At 41.3% G+C, this 20,496-nt stretch overlaps 1 protein-coding gene and 1 long non-coding RNA gene across 4 annotated transcripts in view; both read left to right on the forward strand.

Annotated features, from left to right (window-relative positions):
* Nucleotides 1–5,546, forward strand: part of BMPER (BMP binding endothelial regulator) — a 215,892-nt gene extending 210,346 nt beyond the window's left edge. Inside the window, exon 15 of the mRNA XM_039527768.1 lies at nucleotides 4,156–5,546. Coding sequence (XP_039383702.1) covers nucleotides 4,156–4,337 — 182 coding nt within the window. The 3' untranslated portion in view covers nucleotides 4,338–5,546. The remainder of the gene's footprint in view (nucleotides 1–4,155) is intronic.
* A 12,715-nt stretch (nucleotides 5,547–18,261) lies between these two features.
* LOC120396513 overlaps nucleotides 18,262–20,496 on the forward strand; it is a 36,093-nt gene continuing 33,858 nt past the window's right edge. For all 3 annotated transcript variants that reach the window (XR_005593201.1, XR_005593200.1, XR_005593199.1), the window contains exon 1: nucleotides 18,262–18,391. This is a non-coding gene — a long non-coding RNA (uncharacterized LOC120396513). The remainder of the gene's footprint in view (nucleotides 18,392–20,496) is intronic.

Raw genomic sequence — 20,496 nt, forward strand, 5'->3', positions numbered from 1 at the left:
TGTTTTTGTGCAGTGGAACAACAAGAGACTTTCACTGCACAGTGGGTAACTCAAAGCTGTAAATCCCCATTAATGCAGTAATAAATATGGACAATTAGGAGCTAGTTGTTAAAAGCCTAAAGTCAGGACCAGATTGTAAGCAGCAGTGCCAAACATATGTTTTTGAAGATGAGTGGGAAAATGCTAGTGGACTGGTAATGGTGCAAAATGTTGTATTATTTGCAACATTGGTAGTAAGTTTTTGTTTTGTATTAACATATTAGGAAAGTTAACATCACTAGTGTTCAAATTTTTTTAAAGTATTTGCATCAGAAGGTGGATATGAAAGCATCCCTTCTGTTTTCTGTGTCAATATGGTAATGACCCATGTCAACAATCCAGGGGAAATTTAACTGTATATTGTCCTTTTTTTTTCTTTTTCTTTTTTTTTTAAGTTGTTGGTTGACTTAAAGTCAAAGTGGAATGTTTTGGCTCAATCACAGTTTAAAATGCAAAATGCTCAAACAGGTTTAAATGTCAGCTATTGTATTTTTCAGTATTCCACTTCCAGAGTAATTATCATTTAATTCCACAGTAAATGGCAGCAGTCCTATCTTTTAAATGGTATCACTGAGAGGTACAATTTCAACAGTTTTACTGCTCACCAATTTCATGTTTTGAGTAGTTGAAAATGCCATGTTTTAACTTTTCAGTGAAAAGTCACCACAGTGCTAGGAAACTATTGGTGCCAACAGTGCTCAGAGGAGCAGCCTTTAATCTGTTCTGAATTACTCTGGGGCAGAAATGGCCCCCAGATGGCTCCAGGCTGGGGTAGTGGAAAGGTGGCTTGGAGCCATCTTTTCTTCTACACCTTGGGTATTGTGCCAAGCACAACTCAGCTGGACCAAATACCTGGCCTTTGTACAGTAAATCTTTATAGGTTGAAGTCTTTAAAGTTGAAAACCTTAAGATCATAGAGTGTGCTCTAAGGCCTAGATTTTCAAAGGGGCAATTTTCGGTCTCTCAATTTTTGAGTTCCAAACTTGAGATCCCTTAAAGGGCATCTGATTTTCAGAGGGCAGCTACTCAACAGATATAGATACCCTGTAAGGTAGCTCAAGCTGACCATCCAGAATCACAAATTACTCTTGAAAATCTTGGCCTACATTTTATCAAACATTTAATACACAGTTGCTGAAGGATTTTTAAGCACTGCACATATTCTTGCGGAGATTAGATTCTGCATGTGCAGAGCTTGTTTTGTAGCTAAAGGTGTTATGTGCTTGATGTACTTTACGTAACTTTCTTTTACCTCTCAATTTCCTTTTTGAAAATTTTGCCTTTTCTTTTAAAAACTAGGATAATTACAATACAAAATATCCATTAATGTTGCAATTTTAAAAGGTTCTCAGGGTTACATGAATCTGTCTCCTGTCCACACAAAGAATCAGCTCCTCACTACCATCCATCAACAAAACTGTACTGAAATCAATGGAGCTACGTTGATTTGCACTGGCTAAGGAGCTGACCTATGTAATTTTTCTTCTTTTTAAAAAATGATGTATCTTGCTTATTACACGACTGTGTTACGAGGTTAGATGGATATCTTAAAACAGTGGTTTTCAACCTTTTTAAATTTGTGAACCCCTAAAAAATGTGAATGAAAGGGCGGACCCCTTTGGAAATCTTAGATGTAGTTTGCTACGGACTGTGGAACAAAGGTTGAAAACCACTGTCTTCGAATATGCAGGATATGCAACTTGACTGAGTTGACATTACTATGGAGACTGTAACTTCTTACTCCCACTGAGGATCTGACCCTTAATTTTCTGATTTCTTAGGCAATGTCGACACTTTCTTAAAATGCTACAGTGGTGCATCTGTTGTCTACACTGGGGTTAGGCATGGTCATGGTTTGGGAGAGTGCCTGGGGGCACTGCCCCCCCAAACAGAGGCAAGGTGTGTGGGGAGGGGTTACACAGGGTCATGTGCCACTTCCTCTCCCTCCCCCCGCCCTGATTTCTGCGAGCACTGAGCTGCCCTGCAGGGCTTGCTCTGCTTGGCCTGCTGGTGGGGGGGTGGGGACTCTGTCCTTCCCATGTTGTGCCTCCCTCACCCTAGCATGTTTCCTCCTGGGTCCTGGTGCCGGCCCATTTCCTATACAATAGAGAGTGCCGGCCGGGGGGCAGGGCAAGGGTTGGGGTGGGGGGAAGCGATAGTGAGCAGTGGGAGTGGGAGGGGGCAGAGGGAAGAGAAGGGAATGGGGCAGAGGACAATGGGCAGAGGAAAGGGGAGGGGATGGGGAAAGGAAGGGGTTACAGGAATGGGCAGGGGGGAAACGGGTCTGGCATGTGGCATCCTCTCGGCAGCAGTACTAGCAGGGAGGCGGCCGCAGCAGCACCAGAGCAGCGACATCGCTGCAGCACCTGGTGCCAGAGTAACCACCAGCCAGCAGCAGTTGGGGCTCCCCTGTTAAGCTGTCCCATCGCACTCCCCAGCACCGGCAGCCCAGGTATCCAGTCCAGGTGGGGGGAGAGAGCCAGTGAGCCATGGCTACAGCGTGCACATGTGTGTGCATGGGCACACCAGTACTTTGCACCCTCCCCCCCAAAAAATATAGCAGTCAAATGACACCTATGGGGTTTAGCTCAGAATTTTTCACCCCCTGAGTGAGGTAGCTGGGTCAACCAAGATTTTTAGTGTAGACCTGGCCTTAGTGTTTAAACTCCTAACCTTACCATGACAGTACTACAAGATTTTGTATTTTAATAAGAGTATCTCTGCTTACTTTTTCTTTGTGAATAATGGCAATGTTGTAATGGCATTCTAAGCCCCATATATGGAAAAAAATAGCCCTGTTCTGTCTCTAACAGAATCTGTGTGACTTGCATTCTTTAACAAGTGTGGACCTGTAATACTCTCAAGAGAGAAGCAACCTATTTTCAAGCAGCCACTTAACTGTAAATAGCAAGATAGGATTCTGGATACTTGCAAGTCTATTGCCACTTGATTGTACTTTTCTTTTTTACATCATCACAGCCCTTTGAAAGAGTAACAGCCTTTTATTTACTATTGAGCCATGCATTATTCTCCATGCTGGATAGAGTATACAATGTGGAGAGCTGAAAGTTCTAATCTAGTAGTGGTACAGTGCTTTTAGCTTAGCCCTCCATAGTCATTTACAAATGTCAACTGCATGGAGCACATACTGGCATCACCAAACATAAGAATCATTGGCCTCAGTGACTCCTTGATATAAGCGTATAGCAGAGAAATCATTGTGGGGTTTGGTTTTGTTTTTTTCCCAATATGTGGTGCTGCTGTTGAACTAACAGCATTGTCTCGACTTACTGCAATGTACAGTTCTATTCGTGAAATTAAAAGCAATGCCTGTGAGTCAGAAGACTTGTCACTGTCAACTTTGCCACTGGTTCTTAATGGAAACTTGAACAAGTCACTTCACCTTTCTGGTTCCTTAGTTTCCCCATCTGAAAAATGGACATAATGAGGTTATTTATCTGCCTTTGTAAAATGTTTCCAGAATTTCAGATGAAAGACATTATATCATCTATACAGTCAAAGCAGAGATCAGCCTAAGGTACAAAATTCAGATCTGGTTTTAGATGTGAACTTTCCCCAAGTATGGAGGTATAATGGATCCAGAATTTTGTTTCTGGACTTTATACTGATAAAGACAGCTTTGAAGTTAGGATCTGGATTAGAATTCTCGCAAAGATCAGGATTATTTTAGATACCTGGTTTTGGTTCACGCTCATCTTTAGCACAACATACACCTCTACCTCAGTATAACATGACCCGATATAACATGAATTTGGATATAATGTGGTAAAGCAGCGATCTGGGGAGGCAGGGCTGTGCACTCCGGCGGATCAAAGCAAGTTCGATATAATGCAGTTTTACCTATAACACGGTAAGATTTTTTGGCTCCCAAGGACAGCGCTATATCAAGGTAGAGGTGTAGTGGAATCTCTGTATAAAGCACTTTTTCATATGTCTCTGATGCTATGATGGTCTATTAAATATCTGCAACTATGACAAACATGTCATAAAGGATTGAATTATGGTTTTAAAAAAATGTAATTAAAATGGCATATCTTTAATCCTAGTCCTGTGATCTTTATCAATCACGTGTGTTTTCTTTTAACTGCCTTTCAGCAACCCAGTGTAAACATGGTGCAGTGTATGATACCTGTGGCCCTGGATGTGTCAAAACTTGTGACAACTGGAATGAGATTGGTCCATGCAATAAGCCGTGTGTTGCAGGTTGCCACTGTCCAGCAAACTTCGTTCATCACAAAGGAAGATGCATCAAGCCAGTCCTCTGTCCACAACGGTGACGTTAGTTCTAAATCCAAGGACTATAATATTGGTATCTTTGATACCTTTGAAGCTCACAGCCAATGAAGGACTGCACTGTTTGTATGCAGATTCTGCAAAATACACACATACTCAATGTTTGTGTATATATGTGAGTGTATGTATATGTATATTTATGTGTCTATATATACACACACAGGCACATATATACATTTATTTATATATACACACACAAATGTATATACATTTATTTATATATAAATGTATACTGTGTGTGTGTAAATACACATCTGTACACCAAATATAAATACAACATATACATATATATATATATACACACACACAGAGAGAAATATACATCATTTATGTAAACAATAGAAGGATGAATTATTTTATGTATATTTTTTGCTATAAACTTTATGTATTATTTGTAGGATCCTAATCTGTAAGCGATTTGAGTCGTTGTACAAATAAAACAGGTGTTTTTAATACAATATAGTGGCATGAAAACATTGGGTGACTTTGCCATTGCATCAACTTGTAGTTTCCCAGGAAATTTTTCTAGGGCCATAGCATTGCCAGACTGGATTATCTTCAACAGAGAACCTGGATTTACAGTTGTATAGGAAATACTTTTCTCTGGAGATGGAGGATTTATCTAGGAATATTTCATGTGTACCTCAGAGCTGACTAGTGATTGGTGACAGTGTTTAATGGTGCAGAGAAAGCTAGGGATTGGATTTTATGCTTAATTGAATCACTGTATAAAATGACTTCCAAAACTGGATTGGCCAACTGCCAATAAAGAGAGATTTGTTTTTGGAACAGAACCAAAGAATCAATGGCCAGATTCTCAAAAGTGTTCAACATGCAGCAGCTCCCATTGAAAAACTGACCTCTTATCATTTAATAAATTAAATATCCTATATGTGTTGTTATATTTGGCATTAACTGGGAATGAACAGTAAAGAACCAGGGAAAAAAACTTTCGCCCCCTTACCATGTTTTAAGCCACTGGTTTTGTTTCATGCATTCTTAGAAATATTATTGGATAAACAAAACTTAAATATTGTGACGTAAGATGCAATTTGATTTTGCTGCAGCTTGATACTTAAAATAACCTTGGCTCCCTTTTTTAGTAACACATTTCATTGGTCAGCATGTTTAGAACCCAAAGGCAAATTCTCCTAAAGAACAGTGTAGAAAATGTTAAATGATAAATGCCAGCAGCTCACCAATTTCATCTATCTTCATGAACTAAGGGTATGTCTTCACTACCAGCTGGATCGGTGGGCAGCGATCGATCCAGCGGGGATTGATTTATCAGGTCTAGTCTAGACCAGTGGGGATCAATTTATCACATCTAGTCAAGACGTGATAAATCGATCCCCGAGCGCTCTCCTGTTGACTCTTGTACTCCAGCTTGATGAGAGGTGCAGGCAGAGTTGACGGGAGCGGCAGCAGTCGACTCACCATAGCGGAGACACCGCGGTAAGTGAGCAGTAAGTTATTCACGTAACTGAAGTTGCATAGCTTAGATCAATCTCCCTCTCCCCCACCCCACCAGTGTAGACCAGGCCTTATAGATTTGTGAAGTTTGCTTGACTGCTGAAATCTTCCCAATGGAGATGCAGTGAGATGTGATTCCACCAGACATCATAATTTACGCCATACAGCTCTCTCAAGCTGGCAGGCAAGGGGGTGGGGAGTTACACTTCCCTTGCCATGGAAACCTCCAGTAGGGTCTGATCAATGGGAATCTTCAGTAGGCATTTGATGAGAACTTATAATGAAGTAACCTTTTTTCCCCATAGCATTACTTCACTATAATTGAAACTTCTCTAACCTGAATTGAAATTGCACTTCATAATGTCTGGGGAAAAAATCAGGACTTTAATCTACTTCTCTTCAACAGAAGCTTCACTGTGTCTGAATTTAGTAATTTAGTAAAAAAAAAAGGGTGTAACAGTTTCTAGTTATATATGGTTATGATGGTGTCATGGGTGAAGCTATTTGGTAAGCAGATCTAACATAGCATAATCATATGCAAAATTCTATATACACTAGTGTTAAACAGAGCTGGGTCACTAATTCCAAAAGTTTTCCATGAATGTTTGTCTAAAACTTTTAAAATTTGACGGTCACTTCATGAGCACTCCATGTTTGTTTTTTCTCTGAACATTCAAGTGATTAAGTTTTATGGGCAAAAAGGGTTTATGGAAAACAAATTTCAAAGTCACACATACAAGTATTTGTGGAAAACCAAACTGTGAATGTGCAAGTGCTCATCCACTCAGGACACAGAAACAATACTGTGTGACTTATCTAACCAATCACACATTGTAGCAATGCTGCTGAAATTCAGAATGTTTGCAATCAGTCCATAGAGTAAAAAGATAAAATGATAGTTGTTAACAAATTTCAAATATCAATTAAATCTGAGGAAATAGCAATCTGTTTGGGATATTCCATGGTAGGGCTGGGAGTGGGGCTAAATCCATTGAACATGTTATTTGCCCTCTTCTAGTATTAAATGGTTTTTTTTTTTAATTTTTACATATCCATCAATAAAACGTACTTAAAATGAACAAAGGTTAAGCAGAACACACACAAACTGCTCATGGTGAATACTGTGCATCTCCTGAGATTTTTCACCAGGTTTTTGTTCTGAATGATCATGATGAATGAAAGGTAAAGAGACACGTCCTCAGTTGCTATATGTCAGTATAGCTCCACTGGTAAATAAAGCTAGGCCTGTGAAAAAACAAACTCTTAGGCTAGACTGTTTCAGTCTGGACCCTGACCTGGGTATCAGCTCGGATACATCGTAGCTTAGCTTTGCTTTGCTTTGTTATAGCTTCCTAGTTAATTACACTCTGGGGCTGTAGGGTACCAACGGTTCCTTTGCCTAGCACTCAAGGGAATGGTAAGGCTGCACTCTGCCCTGCTTATGGGGGTAAAGAGGCTGCCTCTTCCTCCCCTGAGACCAATGCATGACTGGACAGAGCATCACTGTTAAGATTCTATTCAGCAGAAATTCCACATGAACATCTGTAATGCCTTGCACCCAGCTGAGGAATTCAGCATAAATATCAGCTGGGAATGCAGAAGCTATGTGCCTTTCCCCTTTCTACCAAAATATTATAGGGCTGCAGTCTTGACTCGCTTGAAGTCAATAGCAGAAATCCCATTAATTTCACTGGAGCAAGGATTTCATCACAGATGCCTCCTTAATAGAGCTACTCAGAGATGCTGAATTCATTTTACTTCTGCCATCCTTCCGCTGTGAAATATTAATCCTGGTACACTAGAGCTGGAAACTTCTGGTATATGGCTGTAGATATTATTTTTGTAATTTGCAAAACAGATCTAGCTTTAATATGCCATGACGATGGTGTATTTTTAACCATTGGCTCAGGAGCAATGTACTGGTTGCTGTTTTGATATTCTTGGATGGAACTCATACTCTGATACCTGCATCAAGTTTGTGCATTAAAACGTTGATATTGCTTATGCCTATCTGTTAGTGTGACTTTGTGCAAATTCAAAGGGTGATGGATGTTTCAAAAGAGCACAGGGTTCTAACCAAACAATGGTCTAAAAGAAAAGCCCGCAGAGAGGCACTGTAGTCCAATGGGTGAAATAGAGGACTGGGAATCAAGAGACTGGAGTTATATTTTTAGCTCTGCTACTAACTTGTTGTGTGATCATTTAGCAAGTCATTTAATCTCTGTGCCTCCATTTCCAGCTCAAGAAAATGGAATTGATATTTACTCATCTTTGTAAAGTGCTTTGAGGTAAATTGATTAAAAACATAAATATAATATAAGTTAGTCGAATTCAGAGTGTTATTTTACCAGGGTATGAAGATCTGACTTGGGTTCAAGCAATCCTAAATTTTTGCCATTGCCTTTATTCCAAAGGGTCTCAATTTATTGACAAATTTGAAGACAAAATACATTAGTATCATTGTATTTTCTTTCTGCTCTTCTTTTATCTAATTGGTGTCATTGGTGGGAGTTGTGAACCATGGAGAGGTAATATTATTCAAAATAAATAATTTGGGTGTATCACACACCTCTGTAGATGCTTCAGTATTTCCTGGAAGGTCTTTCTCATGGAAAAAAAGTTATGAATCTGCTAAAAGTGAAAAGATGGAAATGAGAGGGTTCCTAATATCCTACCCACATGTAACTATTTCCTTGCAGGAGATGAGACATTTCCAGCAGCAACCCTAGAAGATATAACTTGCTTCTCTGGTGCAGGAGAAGTACAAACACTGGAGAGCACCAGCTGGCCTCTCACTGACAACACTTTACTGTTACTAAAATGGTCTTTGAGTGCCTGGATAGAAACCTTCTATTTGCCCTTCTTCAAAGTACGCTAGGGGGTCCATTGCATTGCATCACAGAACAATGACAGAGGAATGTGACAGAAATATGCAGAGCCAGAAGAGTAGAAGGGTCAGATTTAAGCAACAGAATTTGGCAATGCAGTGGTAAGATAGTCAAGCCTTGGGAGCTCCTTGCAGCCTTATTAGTCTCAGACAACCCTTACCTAAGGACATATTTTTGACAAAGTCTCTACATTTGGGAGATGAGTTCTTTACAGGGACACAGTGTTAGGACACATTTCTTCCGTGTTCCCCGATTCCACTGTTTCAGAAAGCCTTGTGTTGAGAGAAGAATGCTTCAGAGGGTATGCAGGGTAAACCCATGCTGGAGCTCTGGCTCAAGGCTGACCCCTCTTATGGCTACACTGCAATTGCGTTAACCCAGGGCTCAGACCCAGGTCCCCAGGACCCTGCAGGGCTGGAGGGTCCAAACTTGAGTCAAGCTGGGAGCCAGGGTTCAAGCCCTGTTGCTTTGTAGTGTAGCTGCAGCCTGCTTGACTCAGGTCCTGGGAGTCATCCAGAAGTATCCCACAATTCCATGTGACAACTTTCCTTAGTCCTGTCTATCCCAAAAATCTGGTTAAAAAGACAATGTAGATGCTCAAGCCCAGAGTTCCCTAACATGGAACAGATTATTTTAGTCCCACTAACACTGGGCTTACATTGCAGTGTAGACATACCCAGAGAGACAGTCTCCTGTGCAATTTTTTTTCCTGGAAAAAGGCATACACCTGTATGGACACTCACAATGCTTTTGTTCTCATCTTCCTGTCCCTAGTCAGTGAAGATAGTTGTACATATTAGGAATTTCTAGTGCCTTTGTCACTGTAGAATATGAGCTCCAAATACCATATTTAAAAATTGCATAGAATTATCCATAGTAGACTGTAAAATCCAGACCTTATCTGGGTGCCTGAAATGTCCTTGACTGTGTTCAGAAGGTGGTGCAATAACATAAGGCAATGAGAGAAGCAGCAGAACAAACTGAAGCGAGGGGCAGAAAAGAGTGGAAAAAAAAAGAACCTAATAATTGTAATCAAAGAATTTTCCTCATCAAGGTTACACTGTCATTCTCAGAGAATGTGTTAAATTCAGATCTGAACATGTGATTTCCTCCTCCATAAATGATAAGTGACATCCTTATGTTCTGCTGTGAGCTGGGTTGGGGTTGTGACCAAACATAGGAATGAGTTCTGAAGCTAGGAAAAGGTTTTTATTTCCTGGATCAATATGCCTGCAGAATTCAAAGAGGGCTGCCTGGTGCTCCCACTATATAACAAGCATGTTTTGGTTCTCTGTGGGATATATATTTTAATGAACATAAAACAATCCCCAAGCATACAACAGTGAAGAAAGGGTTGCAATTGTTCAATTATAATTAGTACTAGACTTTTTTCCCCCTCTATATTAAGAGCTCACAAGTTTTCAGCAACGCAGCTCTTATTTTGCAGTTTACATTGTACATAAAGCTGCATTTTAAAAATTGTAAAAGATTTTAAGCGTGGAATTATCAATCTGCATAGTCATTCATTTGTTTTTTTAAAAAAATATTATGGTTTATGCAGATCCATGTGAAGGGGATTGGTGGCTTTCAGGGAGAACAGGGGTCAATATCTAAAGAATATTTTATGGATTGATATGATTTACTATGTCCCCATTTGATTGGATATCGTTCCAGCAGCATCAGTATAATTCCTTTTTTTGCACGTCCAAGTGAAATTATTGGCATATAAGAATTGCTAAACCTGACAAGCCAATCTATATAGTCCAGTGATAGATAGTACCATATTTCAGAAAAAGGTGTGTGAAACCTCAGGATGGACACCCTAACTCCAGGTAAGTAGCTGGTTTTTTAAGGACCAAGTCCTATAAAGCACATTTAAGGATGTTCAGTTTTGAGCATATAAGTAATCCCATTGATGCCAATCTGGATCAGGGCCAGAGTGTTCAGCACCTGGCAGGATCGAGTCCTAAACTCTTGGGCTCAATAATACTATGATAGCTTGGTATAGGGTTACTAGATAGCAACTGTGAAAAAAATGGAACAGAGGGTTGGAAGTTATAGGTGCCTATATAAGAAAAAGTCCCAAAGAATGGGACTGTCCCTTTAAAAAATGGGACATCTGGTCACCCTAGCTTGGTGTCTCATTATTAATTCTATAATGAGAGCTTTTATAGGAGCATGCCACTGAGACCTGCTAGAGTATTACAGATTTGCATTACATATTACGTCTGTTAATCTATAAGGTGCCACAGGATTCTTTACTGCTTTTACAGCTCTGCGTGTGTTTTCTAGCATTAGTTGGCATTAAAGTTTTAAAGGGTTGGACAGATTGCACCTGATGATTTTGTGCTTGAAGGTTTCAGACTGCCTAATTTCCAGCTTTATTTTTGTACTTTTTGCTGATGAAAAGTGAAAATATAGTGAGCCTGATTCTGCTCTTGCATGGGTGTAAATCAGGAATAACTTCACTGAAGCCACTGTAAGTACACCAGCATAAAACTGGTTTGAGTTGAGAATAACACTACCATGGCTCTAGTGGAGGACTATCCAGGTCTTTGTAGTAGTGCAAGTAATCCACACTACTGACCTGACTGCTATAAACCGATTGTCTTTTAAGAAATCTCTTGGCTTATTAAGGATAACTGGCTTTGGCTTCTTGCCAAGACTGAATCTCTGGTACTATTCTATTGGAATAAAAATCTCTCCCAATCCAACTCAGTGTATAGTTTGTTACCATCATTCTTGTTGTGGCTGAATTCTTATGTGTGAGCGAAAGAAAGAAAAAAATATTTTGAAAGCAATTTGCTATATTTAACCTATTTTCATGAAAAATATTCACCTCAGTGAATATAATAAGGAAGAAATAAGTGATATGTGTAACTTTAAGAAGGAAAGAGGATTTTTGAAACAGGAAATTAATTGTTTTCATTTAGTTCCAGTATTAATCATCTTCATCGGCCTGATCCAATGCCCATGGAAGCCAATTGAAATACTCCCATTGACCTCAATGAATGCTGGCCCAGGATGTGTAGTAGTGCAGACGCACTGTTACAACGTCACACTATCAGGGAAAAAGGGTGAAGCAAAAAAATGGGTGTGGAAGAGAAAGTGTCTCCTCATATGAAGGGTTTCGGCTGCAGGTTAAGATCCCAACAGGACTTAGGCACCTAAATACACTTGAGAATCTGAGCCAAGTGTATATAAGAATCTGAACTCCACCAAACTGAACTTTGGTCCTGATTCTCCTGGCACTTACACAGATGTAAATGAGGAGTCACTCCACAGGAGGCCACGGAATTACGCTGGTGTCAAATCCGGAGACTGAAGCTCTTTCTGTCTCTCTGTTGGTTTAGAGTAACTGTTGATTACCCTGAGAATTGCTAACAGAGAAAATGGAGGGATAATTACAATGTGTTTCATACGTCTTAGATGTCTGAAGCCATTAATGTATATACTGGTTACTTTAAATATTTTATATGGAGTTTAAGGTTAATGCCCAATAATGTAAAACATCCCAGAAAAATGTTCTTTGACAATTGCATGTTTAAAGTCTCTTATTTTTCTTTTTTAGTGGTATCCCCTGAGGTTCATATAAAATATATTTAAAATTCTACTAAATCTCCTTCTACAGGTTGTCAGAATTTATATCTCTGTTGATTGTGCAGTTTAATGTACCTGATATGTTACTGTACAGTTTTCAAATGTAACTTGACATTAGTTCTAAGGCTTGTTTATAAGTATCTATGCAGTTTTGACAAAATATTGTACTAATGTAATTTTGTAAGAACAGGATTATGAGAGCATGTTTGCAAAAACATTATTTATCCCCTTATAAATGTCATACTTATTATCTTTACACTGGTAAAAATTGTTGCTTGATTATTTCCTACCTACCACCTACAACAGCTTTTCCTATTTGTCTCCATAAAGGCCCTGATTCAGCAAAAACAACATCCCCCAAGCAACGAATTACACTATTTTCCATCAAGGATTTACGAGAAATTCTAATATATCTGTGATGAGGTTTATGTATCCTTCCCCTGTGAGAGTAGAAGACAGCGTGATCCACTGGTTCAAACACTGGGTTGGGAGTTGGGAGCTCAGGGTCCTATTCACAGCTCTGTTATTGGACTGCTTGGGTTAAGTCACTCTACCCTTCTGTGCCTCCGTTTCCCCATCTGCAAAATGGGGAATAATTATACTTTTGTAAAGTGCTTTGAGATCAAGGAATGAAACGTCTTATATGGACATGAGCTAAATCTCATTGAAGTCAATGAAAAGATTGCTATTGACTTTAGTGGGCTTTGGATTAGGGCTTGTGATTGCTATGTTTTCTTTAAAAAGAAGGGAAAATACCTGCCCTGTCCCAAAGGGAGTGTAGGAGTCATAAGTCTTGAAGGCTAAAGCTGACAGCTGACCCTCATTAGGGAAGCAGGCCTTTGAAAGGAAACGTTATGAAAGAAGCAGACTCCACCTACACTAGGAGGGACTTTACCTACAGGGTTTAAGGCTGGATGGCATAGAACAGGGGTTGGCAACCTCTGGCATGCAGCTCGCCAGGGTAAGTGCCCTGGTGGGCTGGGCCAGTTTGTTTACCTGCCGCGTCGGCAGGTTCAGCTGATTGCAGCTCCCACTGAGCGCGGTTCGCTGTCCCAGGCCAATGGGGGCTGTGGGAAGCAGCACGGGCTGAGGGATGTGCTGGCCGCAGCTTCCCGCAGCCCCCATTGGCCGGGAGCAGTGAACCGCGGCCAATGGGAGCAGCAGGTAAACAAAGTGGCCCGGCCCACTTACCCTGGCGAGCCACGTGCCAGAGGTTGCCAACCCCTGGCATAGAAGGTAAGAGACTCACCGCTTTGAACTCATGTGAATGTTGGTATAGCATGTCCTGTAGAATTAGGGACATTTGTTATTAGACAAAACCTCCAGAGAGTTTGGAATCATTGTGTCATGCCTGGAGTGTTAACCCCCGTGTTGGATAAGCCCCAGTACCATGTTGGGGCTGCTTCAATATCCTATGAAATAGTTTGTATGTTATGTGGGAGCTTGGATTATGTTACCATATCTTATTTTCTCCTTTAGTTGCTATTGTATCTAAAAAACCCTATGTTAAAAAAAAAATTAAGGCTGCAAAATCAGGCACTCAGATTTCAGAAATGCAGCCATAATTTGCCCCGCTAGTGAGTAGTCATTATGCTGGTACACTCTTTAACTGCATTATCACTTTCTTCCCCATTGTCCTCTCCCCCACCCCAGAATCCCTGCCTCATTCAGCAAATGAGTTATTCAATATTCCTTTTTATCCTTATTCAGTGTGTGTGGTCAGTACCCTGAATACAGATTAATTTTCCCCGGGTGTTTCTGTGGCTCTCATCATAGTACCTGATGGCTTCACAAACAGTAATGAATTCATCTTCACAACACTCCTTTGTTGTGATATTATTTCCATTTTACAGCTGGGTGCTAAGGCATGGTGAGATTAAGGCCAAAATTGTCAGGAGTGTCTGATTTTGGGGGCCCAGTTTGACACACCTAGGGCCTAACTTTTCAGAGTACTTAACACTTTTATAGCTCATCATCTAGTCAAAGCACAGTTGTAATCAATTTCAGCAGCAGCAGCAGCAGCTGAAATTGGGGGTAGGGATAGCTCAGTGGTTTGAGCATTAGTCTGCTAAACCCAAGGTTGTAAGTTCAATCCTTGAGGAGGCCACTTAGGGATCTGGGGCAAAAATCAGTACTTAGTCCTGCTAGTGAAGGTAGGGGGGTTGGACTCAATGACCTTTCAAGGTCCATTCTAGGAGATAAGTATATCTCCAAATTATTATATTATAGCAGCTCTGAGTGCTCAGCGCTTCTGAAATCAGACCTCAGGTGTCTCGTGGTAGGCTTCCAGAAAATGAGGATGACCCACTTGATTGCCACCTGTGAACATTTTGGTTTAAATGACTTGCCCAGCATCACACAGTGATTCTGTGGGCAGAGGCAGAGATAGAATCCAGGTCTCCAGGGCCACATTCAACTGCCTTAGCCATGAGACCCTCCTTTCTCTTCCAGCAAGCCACTGCCTCATTCATGACACACCTTCCAACTTCTGCACAAATGAGGCAGGGTTCTACAGAGACCAGCTTCCTCTATTACACAACCCTCATACATCCCCAGAGCAGATGCGTTCAGTGCACTCAATTCATGATCAGTCTTGGAAACTGGGGGACAAGAAGGAGCAATTCACTGGCAAAGCCAATGTGGGCAGGGGAGGTGGTAGGTGATCCAGAAGTGGCAACTGGGCTCCCTGCTGACTTCTAGTTCCTGCCATACACCAGGCTCCAGCTCTGCTGCCTGGTTCAGTTTACGGGACCCCATGCTGAACCTGGCTTAATGGTCCCAGTTCTAGTCCCATCCAACCCAGCCCCATTTCCTCTATCTGGGAAGAACCTCGTGGAGGCAGGCTGGTTAGCCTCCTGGAGGATGTCTAGAAATAAGGCCTGAAAGAAACAGGGAGGTTCTTGGGAGAAGCTGCCAGGGCCCCTGGAGAGGGGAGGCAGTGGCATAACCTGCTCGGAAGAATGACCTCCAGGAAAAAGCCCTGTGAGGCAGCATTGAGTCAGTGGAGCAAAGAAGGAACTCTGCAGTGCCCAGGAGTAGGGGTGAAGAACAGGGACCTTCAATGCAGCCCAAGAGGGGTGGACAGAATGTTTGTTTGGATGATTATCTGGATTTCTTAGTTGGACTTTGTTAGCCTGGAAGGGGACAGAACTGGAAGGAGGTGACTTGGCTGGAGGGTATAGCCAAAACAGACCATCAAAGGGCCAAAGAAGAAGTCAACAGGGAGTGCTAGATATAAAGACCCCCTGCAATGCCACACTCTGACACCAAGATTTGCTGTGGTGATGAGTGGAACCTCTTACATAAGGCAGATAATTTGCCTTTTAAAAAGGGCATCTGTTTGTTTTTATGGTGCTTTTCTTGCCAACCAGTGTGTGATGTCTCTATTGAGGAAAACAATTTGCTTTTTAACTGTTCTTTATGTGTACTGTATTTGTTCTTGAAATTATTAGGTCACTCAGACTAATAAACATGTATAATTGGTTTTATTTTTCTGAAGCACCTACAATTCCTAGTCAATAGGGTCTGTGACTACTCATTATTTTTTTGACAATAAGCCAGGCCGGCAGGGTTGTAGGAAAGATATTTATTAAGCATGCTGATAGGCGCGTCTTTTGTGCTTAGACATGCTAGCAGCTTGGCTTCCACTTGTATTCCTGAATCCTGGTGTCACACCAAATTAGATCCCTCCTGAAAGCTGGCCCATGTTCTCCAGTTCTTTTAGTCATATTGCACTCAGAAATGCTGGGCTTGGTTTTCAGAGGTACTGATATTTATCTCTTGTCTTCTGCAGCACCACATGGAATTGTGTAGCATTGCTTCCTTCTGTCAGTGCACCAAGGCTATCCATTCCCATTCATTTAGATGTCTTTCTTTTATTTAAATGAATAATGTAATACCAAAAGAGGATTGTATACATATATAGTGTAAATATATTACACTTTCAAGATGTCCAAGTAATGTATTGGATAGTATGAAGGAAACTTTAAATTATTTTATTTTAAATGAATAAAACACATGGTATAGAACGTGAAGATTATGGTAACTTGGATTTGTAATCATTATTTGTTACTTTCCATCACTGTTCCGTATATACAAGTGCCATCTAGCGTACACTTCTGAAATACCAAACAAAGGTCTCTGAACTCAATGGGACTACTCTGCATAAAGGAACACAACACATGTAAGGGTGTGCAAGCTCAGGGCCTAACCATGGACCTTCCAAAACACCATCTTGTGTGATAGGTCAGTTTGCTGTTTGTTGCTATTATCAACCTTTAGGAAGAAATTAATCCATAGGGAGAGTGTATCTCCCCTAATTTTGCTTGTTCCTCAAAGCAAATCAGGGTTAACTAGTATTTTCCCTGGAGCCCCCGCTAAGTAGATGATGGGTCATGCATTGAAAATGCAAATAAATGATGCACACCAACTCATTCAAGCAATATAGCTAAGTAGTTTCAAATATCAGTTCCATTTTACTTCACTAAATTAACTGGAAGCAATATGGCTGATGCCTGGGTGTACATAGAGCCCCTTCTGGATTGTGGGTGGAGGTGTCTTTGGTACACAATGAGTGGATCACATTCTTACACAATCACTTTCCTTTCTCTGATTCCCATTAGTAAGTTAAGGATGGAGCTGCAATTTTGAGAGATTATTTACATTCAACAAGGTCGAAAACTTGAGACACATCTTAAGATATAGCAGCTGCCGTTACATATTAACATATGTTACTTGAGCCAGAGCCAAAATAATGTTGTTAGGAAAGGCAGTGAGTTGGATTGCTAATGAGACTTTAATGACACTTTTAGTTTTCGCACAAGTGTTATTGATTCTGTTTTAAAAATGAAAGTTCCTTGGCATTTTTAACTGAATTTATTTTTATGAGAACTTACTGCTGATGAAAGGAACCAAATTGACCATCTTGGAGGGGGGTGGTGGTGGAGATTATCCATCACAGAATCTGAAGCAGCACTAGTAGCAGTGCAAGTATTCTCATGTATTCTTCTGCCATTGTGCCTCAACCTTGACCTGCAAGGATCACCTATTTCATTAGTGGTGGACTGCTTAGCAGTTGGTATCTCTGCAGCATCTGACACCATGGTTGCTAGTTCTGATGGTGGTATTTGTGAAACATAGACCTGCTCACGGACCATCACGTTCATTTCACATAAGCCACCCAGCAGCCTGATTCTCCTCTAGATTGTTAAATGCCAGTGGAATTTTTAAACACTCTCTACATACACATTAGCTAGTCAGTAATACTCCAGTATTAAGCATTCTTTAACTACAATAATAAAATCTAAGTGTTCCTTCTGAGTTATAGCAGTTTATCTGTTATTTAGGGCCAGATTCTGGTTCCTTATGCAAGGGCTGAGAAAATGGGCTTTGCACAGAGGATCTCCCTAGGGATGATAATAGATGGAGCACAAACACAGCTCCTGGGCAGTAGCAGCAGATGCTATCTCTTTCCTACCCTTATGCAGGAGTATTGGGTTTGGGAAGTCCCTAAATATACAACTTGACAACAGTGAATAGATCAGTGATGATAGAAGCCTTCTGCCGGTTTTTGTTTACAATGATATATGAGAGCCTCTGAATTTGAACCTGTAATTCTTGCACGTGAGATCACTTCTAGAAAGAAATGGCACCTGCATGCTGGTAACATAAACTTACCTGATTTACATGCACAAGTACTACTTGCATGAACAAATCTAGGGTCTGGTACTGTGGCAGGGTGGACTATATCCGGAAGCCTTCTGGTTGAGGCCTCATGGCCCTGCAATCACCCTGTCCCAGAGAAGAAGAGAGAAGTCTTCCAGGCAGCCTAAATGGCTGCAGAGGAGTGGCCAATCAGGGGGGCTGATGGAGCAGCCAATCTGGGGCCAGAAGGGCCCTATATAAAATGAGCAGCAGAGCAAAGAAGTTCAGTTGTTGTGTGGTGCTTGAGGCTTGGGTGACTGGCTGAAAGAACAGCAGTACCATAGACAGCTCACTGCAGACAAGACTGAAGCCCAGGGATGGCTGCTGAAGATTTGGTGCCTGGCTGGTGGGAAGAGCAGTAAGACCAGTGGAAGGTTAGTGTGGGCAGGTTGAAGCCCACGGGGACTGAGTACAGAACCTCTGCAGGCTAGCGAGGGTCCCGAGATGGGCTGCCCTGGTCTGGCTGAAGACTGAGCCCAGTGAGGCCTGCTGAAACCCCACCAGTTGTGGGCACTGAGATGGGTTCTAGCTGGGTGGTTGAATAAGGCAGTGCCTCTGGGAGAAGCCTAAGAGCTACGGTCCCATACCAGGGCTGTGATAAGATCTTGGGACTGTATACACTAGAAGAGGGGATTGTGTGTGAGGCTTGGCTGGAGGACTAAGCTGCCGAAGATCAGGCAAGAAAACCATCAGCTGTGGGGTGCTCATGAGAGGTGGGTGCCACCATGATATAAGAACAAAAAAGAAAAGAAGGCTCGTACCCAACCAACCAAAGAGTGAGAAGAGGGTGCCACACTGGTAAAAAAGACCTATTGTAGGTATATCGGCCAGAGAAAAAGGGGTGCTCATGAGAGGTGGATGCTGACCCTGTTACAGATACATACATACATCCAATTGGTTGTATTGCAGATGCAGATCGAGTGGCTGGTTAAGATCTCTTTAAGAAGTAGAGTCTATAAACTCTACTCAAAATCTACCTTATTTACACTTCCTGTATATTGAGAAATGTGCTACAATTAGACTTTTTTTTGCCATATCTGCCTACAGATCTGCATGATGACTTACCAGTTAGACTTCTAAATCCAAATCCAACATCTGCACTATATTTGTGTTCAGAAAATCAAGGATTTGAAATACAATCCAAAAACTAGGGGGTCAAATACCTTAGTCGTTACTCAGGCAAAACTCCTAGTGGCTTCAGTGAGTGTTTTGCATCAGTAACAACCGAGCGGTGGGGGGGGAGGGGGGGAGCATGAGCAACTACTTAAAGATATACCTGATCAGACCACTTTTGAAAATAGGACTTAAAGCACCTCTAACCAAATTGGAGTGTGGGGGGGGGTGGACAGAATTTAGAGCAGCAGCAGCAGACTAGTCCATCGAAGCCTTAGACTCTGAGATTTTTGTGTGTGGAAAATCTGCCCTAGATCCAGCAGACAGGCTGGGTATTTATTGGGTCCATATTGTACAGCTATATGGAGGGGACCTGCTGCTTGCTCTGGAGTTGAAGACCGAGAACTGTGCTTGTGGTCAATATGCTGCTAGCATCTCTGCGTCATGCCAGGGGATGGATGGCTTAGATGAATGCAAAGATCAGAGAAAACATGTTAACATCTCAGCTGGATCCAAAGGCCAAATTTTCTGCTTGTGTAGACCTCTAAAATGAGACAGGTCCACAGAGCTCCAGCCACTTACACCAGTAGAGAACTAAAAGCGCCTTTTATTCTTAGAAATGTTAATCACTTGGGCAAACCTATTAATGCTTATTTTTCACCCACTTGCAAATGAACATGCATCCAATCACCATTTGCAATTGCTGGCCAATCTTGCCTCTTTGTTTAAATCCTGTTCTCCCCAGGAAACAAAACAGCACCCAAGGATCCCTGGTGGATGAATCACAGCACTGTTAGGCAATAATCAATAATGCTCTACTTCACTTCACTGTCAGTTTGTCACTGCCAAAGCCAAGTCTAATCCTCTTGACTTTTTGATAGATGAAAGGATCAAAATGAAATCGGGCAACACATTGTCATTTAAGTTACAGATTTCCTGTGGCTATAAAGCTGTGCAAAAAAATTGACTGATGTGCCTATCTGCAATTTGCCTACATCACACACATTCTCTCTCTTTTTTTTTTTTAAACCCAATTTTATAAAACTCTGGATGAATTCCAGACCTGACTGTGACAGGACTTTTTACCAGCTACGATCAAAAAACACAATTTGTGTAATAAGATTTCTCTGTGTGCTCTCTTTGGTGCGTATGTGGTGCAGGGAGAAGGGGAAGAAGTAACTTTAGCTCAGGCACTTAAGTGGGAACTAGTGCTAAGAGCCATATATCAATCAGTCGATTTCTATCCCAGCTAAAATAAATACATTCCTGTTGTGATCTCAGCACAGGCGTAACTCTCCATCTTTACAGAGTCTGATGGCCAAGGAGACTGCTGCTGTGGTTAAGGCCAAAGCAACATTAAAAGATG

This window comes from Mauremys reevesii, linkage group 2, assembly GCF_016161935.1.
Source record: "Mauremys reevesii isolate NIE-2019 linkage group 2, ASM1616193v1, whole genome shotgun sequence".
In the NCBI taxonomy this organism is placed as follows: domain Eukaryota; kingdom Metazoa; phylum Chordata; order Testudines; family Geoemydidae; genus Mauremys; species Mauremys reevesii.